Genomic DNA, 5,141 nt, shown 5'->3' with positions numbered 1-5,141 from the left:
CGTTGGCCTCCTGGTCCTCTGGGCGGTGGGCGGCGCTTGCACTTTCCTGCTCAGCATTGCCGGGCCAGTGCTTCGTGAGTCTCCCCTACCCTGAAATACCCGGGAACAAGGCCAGCGCGTGCGCGTGGCGCCAGGCCGGCCCTGCCCTGGTTCTTGGGGAGGAGGGGGGGCTGGGAGACTTGGCGGGCAAGGCCACACCCCTTTACAAAGCACCTTCCTTGGCTAAGTTCTCCTCTTCTGGGAACAACTCTTAATACCGCCTTTCCGGGCCTCACTCCTGGTACTAAGTGCCTTCCACCAGCCACATCCCGGTTACCACCAGCCCTCCCCCGGCCACAACCCTGTTACAAAGTGTTCCTCAGCCACAGTTTCAGGATCAGAGGTGTCCTGTCCACTGACCATTCTATTGGCCTGACCACTCCAGTTCCTCTGTGGGCCCCCATTGGCTAAAGGCTGATGTCCCATTCCACTGACCCCACTCCTTTTGGTATTGCCCACAGTGATCCTGGTGCATGCCTCGCTGCGCCTGCGCAACCTCAAGAACAAGATAGAGAACAAGATTGAGAGCATTGGTCTCAAGCGGACACCAATGGGGCTGCTACTGGAAGCGCTGGGACAAGAGCAGGAGGCTGGATCCTAGGGCCTTGGGATCTATCTGTACCCATGACCTGGAGAATCCCAACCCCAACCCCAACCCATAACTGGGATTTAGAGCCTTTCCCCAGTCCTTAAAATAGGAGCCTCTTGTCCAGTTAAAAAAGGCAGGGCATCTGTAATGCTCCCCCTACCCCACCCCTAGATCCAAAACTAGGATATCCCTCATACCCAGTCCCCATTGCCTAGGGGATCAGAGTCTTCCCCAGCCCTGAACTTGAGACACAGAGCCACTCATCCATCCAGCCCAGAAGTGGGGCTTAGAGATTGGAGCATCCATGGCCAATATCAAATTCTGGATGGAACCCTCCCACAAACCTAATCTAGGACCCACTTGTCTCCCTTGCTCAGTCCCAAAGCTGGGGTGTGGGACCGAGACATTCTCAAATCTTGAATCTTAGATCGAGGCTTTTCCAGACCACACCCCAGCTTTGAACCCAGAACAAGGCATTGCCAAATCTTGACCCCAGGACCAAAGTGTTCTCAGTCCCCTCTGGGTAGAAGTCAGGTATCCTGATCCTGTTGAACCCTTGGTCCCCAGTAACCCCAACACTCACCAGTCCCATTTGCCTCCCTTCAGCTCTGCTTAGGGATTCTGCCCCTCCCCCCCCCCCCCAAACACACACACACAAATTCCACGGTGGTGAGGACCATGGGGTGGGGGTAGCGCTGACCTGGAATGAGGCATATATGTCAGTGTTATTGCAACAATAAAAGCTGTTACATCGCTCAAGCCAATTGGGCCTATCATAGTGGCCTCTGCTTTTCAATTCTGCTAGATTCTTTATGACTGGGTTGGTCTCTGTCAAATATGTGGGCTGATGGGGTGATCTCTCCTCCCAGGAACTTGTTCGTCTCTGGCATTTACACACAGGGAGTTAAGGGCATGCAGTGTTCCCATTTTCATTTGTATTACTAAGGGCTCTTGTTCGGCATAGGCTAGAAATCTGGCCACAGACAGGCCAAGAAGTTGCCCCACATCACAAAACCAGTAAAGCCAAAGCAGATGACATTATCACAGGCTGTTTCCCTGGTGTTCTATTTTTTCATAACATGGTGTTATAAAAACATATCTGGTCTGAACTATGGGTGTGGGCCCCAAGGCAAGGCAGGGAGAAGAGCCACACGTGGGTTTGGTTTACACATTTATTCTAAAAATCCTCTTCCAGTGTGGGTAGCGTCTTGGGCCCAGATCGGTTGATATAAAAAGAAAAGTTTGAACACCAGGTAAAGGGGATATGTTGACCCCCAGCTCCAGAAAGTCACAGACAAGTATCATAGAAAACACAGCTTGTGTAGATTTGTTTAAAAAGTGGTGGATGGAAGGAAAGTCAAGGAAGATGTGACGCAGCCTGTGGCCAGGCGTCACCTGAGGATTTTACTGGCATCTATCAGGTGCCAGGTTCCACCACGGAAGCATCCCAGGACACAACACGCCTGATGGCTCTGTCCTTGGACCCTCCTGTGGAGCCCCCAGAATGGGGATAGGGTAGAGGCTGCCACCAAAGGCTGGGTCATCTCACCCTGGGGGCAGAGGAAGCGGGCACAGACAGGCAGGCAGGGACTGGGGCTCCTTCCTACACCCCTGGGGTGGGAAGATGAACCCAAGCCCCCCACCAAATGTGGGCAGAGAGCTCACCTCCCCAAGAACTACCCTGGTGGGGGATGGCAGAGAGATCTGTTCACACCAGAGTCCCTAGCTGCCCGGAACAGGGCCATGTGACTATATGGTCCATTTCATGGGAGGGGTTCCTGAATGGAACAGGCTGGGCATGGGACAGGAATGAACCCAACCAGACAAGATCACAGTTTCCCTTTTATAAAACGTCTAGTGTTGGGGAAAGACAGTGAAAACCTAAATCACAACTGTAAACAGAAATGGAGGAAGGGGCTTGGAGCCCCCATTATACCATCCCCCACTTTTAAGCTGGCTGAGGGCCCCCAGTTCTCAGCACAGTATGAGAGTAGAAGCGGGGTATCAGACACCTTCATGGGCCCACAGGGAGCTGGGGGCCTTGGAAGATCAGGTTGGTGCCCCCTGCCCAGGACTAAGAGCAACCGTACCCCAGGGCTCAGCGAGGTCAGCGTGTGCTCCCCAGACTGGAGTCATGCCCAGGCCAACAAGGAGCGTATCAGAAGGGGTCAGACCAGTGTCCCCGGGGTCTGAGGGTCAGAACTGGAGGACTGCTCCCCCTCTAGCGTCAGGTCACTTAAACGAGCGCTCAGCTCCGGGGGGTACAGGAAGTCCGCGTAGTATCTTTGGAAGGGGTAGCAGGAATCCGGAGGACAGGGTGGGAAGACAGAGAAGAGAGGAAAAGACGTACAAGACACAGAAAGAGAGAGGAAAAGAGGCTCGTTAAAGAGGTGGAGAGAGGCACAGGACAGCACCTTGAGGCTGGCAAGCAGGGGGCGTGGTTAAAAGAGGAAGAGAAAGGCAAGGGCACAGGATGTCCCTTCCTCCCAGCACCCTGGTTCCAAGGTCCATTTTCAGCTGACATGCACTGCTTGTTAAATTATTAAAATTCTTCTATATCTTTGCAAGGAACTGCTGCTCCCAGGGCCCAAGATACCCCTCCACCAAGACCCCATGGACTAATGTACGTCAGGCAGGGCCCAGAGACCCTGTGCTAAGGCTGCAGCCAGCACTCATGGTCCAAGTCATTGGCGCTCACCCCCTTTTAGCCCAGAGACCTTTGCCCTCTACCTGAAGAGACCCCCTACCCATCAGTAAAAGCACCCCCCATACCTGCCGGAGACAGGGGGCGCCGTGAAACTCCTCGAATGCGGGAGGGGTGCCTGGCTGGGGGGCCCATACAGCGCCTGGCCCACCTCATAGCAGCGGGCGTGGAGGAAGGGTGGGTGTTGCGGGCCCATGTGGGACAGCACAGGCCGGCGCTGGGGCCCCGAGGCCAGTCCCGAGTTCCGGATGTACCAGTCCCGTAGCCCCTCCAGGGCAAGGTTCTTGTGGCCACTGCGCTCACCAGCTGGAGGGATACGGGTGGGTGGGGGCATCCACAGCAGGGGGTTTGGATGCACCTCTGGACCCTCTGCGGCATCCAGGGGCAGGCCACAGGGCTTGGTGCGTGTGGCCCGGGTGTGAGGGTCCTTGCTGCGGAGGAGGGGGCTGCTGCCGTCAGCTGCATACATGGGTGGTGGGCCTGGGAACATGGCGAGGAGCCCATCCCGGCGGGAGAAGGGTCCTGGGACCTCAGCTGCAGGCAGCAGCTCCCCCCAGCCTGGCCCACCAATACCTCGGGGCAGGCCCCGGTCCAGGGAATAGTCCAAGAGGAAGTCCCCGCACATAGGTGGGAGCCGGGGGGCCCCACGGGAGGCAGGGGCAGCTGAGCTTGGCTGGGCAGCCCAGGGAGGATCTGGGGGGCCAGCTGTGCGGGAGGAGAAGGCAGGAACTGGTTGGGGGCGCTCATACAGCACCTCGCTGCTCTTGCAGACTGGGGGACCAGGGGCAGGGGGAGCCAGAGGCACAGGTGGGGAGCCAGCTCCACCCGCAGCTGCCCGGTCCACTAGGAGGGCCTCAGAGCTATTGCTGCGACGGGTGCGAGCTGCAAAGAGCGAGGCGCGGTGGTCCGAGGCCGGGTCCACCCGGGGGAAGCCCATCTGGGAGTCCTGGCTGCCAGACCACTGGCGTGAATGGAGGCCTTCAGGTCTGGGGGAGAAAAGGTGGGGGGAATGGGAGGAAGGTCAGAAATAGGCAGATGGGCTGAGCGCCCTAGGTCCGTACCATGCTTCTCTCTGAGCCATCATTCCTCCATCCCCCTGGATTAGAAATTGCGTATATAAAGGTGTTAGGTAGAAGCATGTAAAGGGCAGAAGAGGTTCTGTCCCAAACTGAAGGAAGAGGAATTAAAAATGTATGGGGGCCCAGGTCCGTTGGCTTCAAGGGAGATGCCGGTGTTTGCAAGGCTAGAGAGGAAATGCTGGCAGGGGAACGCCCAGATAAGGGCTCTTCCAAACATCTGACCAGCACCTCTTGTTAAGGCGATTCTCATGGCTCCCCACTTCCTCCACAAGGAGGTACTAATCCTTAGGCCTCAACTTCAAGGCCCTTCCTAAATTCTCTGTCCTCCCCACCCCCATGTGTATGAAGCACCCAAAACTATCAGCCCACTAGCCACCATCACCACATGCAAGTACCATGAGGACCTGGACTTTGCTTTGTTCACAGCCTGAGAAAAGCAGGTACTGGGTACTTAAGAAGCGGTAGAGCCCTAACCGGTTTGGCTCAGTGGATAGAGCTTCGGCCTGCGGACTCAAGGGTCCCAGGTTCAATTCCGGTCAAGGGCATGTACCTTGGTTGCAGGCACATCCCCAGTAGGAGGTGTGCAGGAGGCAGCTGATTGATGTTTCTCTCTCATCGATGTTTCTAACTATCCCTCTCCCTTCCTCTCCGTAAAAAATCAATAAAATATATTTTTTTTTTAAAAAAAAAGAAGCGGTAGAGGACAGTGGTTAAAAGCATGGACTCTAGA

General features: G+C 55.9%; 2 protein-coding genes across 2 annotated transcripts in view; one reads left to right on the top strand and one right to left on the bottom strand.

Annotated features, from left to right (window-relative positions):
* The window catches only part of PRAF2 (PRA1 domain family member 2), a 3,016-nt gene extending 1,610 nt beyond the window's left edge, over positions 1-1,406 (top strand). Inside the window, exons 3-4 of the mRNA XM_006758909.2 lie at positions 2-74; positions 501-1,406. Of these exons, the coding sequence (XP_006758972.1) occupies positions 2-74; positions 501-640 (213 nt within the window). The 3' untranslated portion in view covers positions 641-1,406. The remainder of the gene's footprint in view (position 1; positions 75-500) is intronic.
* Positions 1,407-2,817: 1,411 nt separating this feature from the next.
* The window catches only part of CCDC120 (coiled-coil domain containing 120), a 10,618-nt gene continuing 8,294 nt past the window's right edge, over positions 2,818-5,141 (bottom strand). Inside the window, exon 10 of the mRNA XM_006758908.2 lies at positions 2,818-4,318. Within this exon, the coding sequence (XP_006758971.1) occupies positions 3,379-4,318 (940 nt within the window). The 3' untranslated portion in view covers positions 2,818-3,378. The remainder of the gene's footprint in view (positions 4,319-5,141) is intronic.

Source organism: Myotis davidii, unplaced genomic scaffold (assembly GCF_000327345.1).
Source record: "Myotis davidii unplaced genomic scaffold, ASM32734v1 scaffold855, whole genome shotgun sequence".
NCBI lineage: Eukaryota > Metazoa > Chordata > Mammalia > Chiroptera > Vespertilionidae > Myotis > Myotis davidii.
The sequence above is the reverse complement of the archived record's forward strand: the minus strand, read 5'-3'. Positions and strand labels throughout refer to the sequence as shown.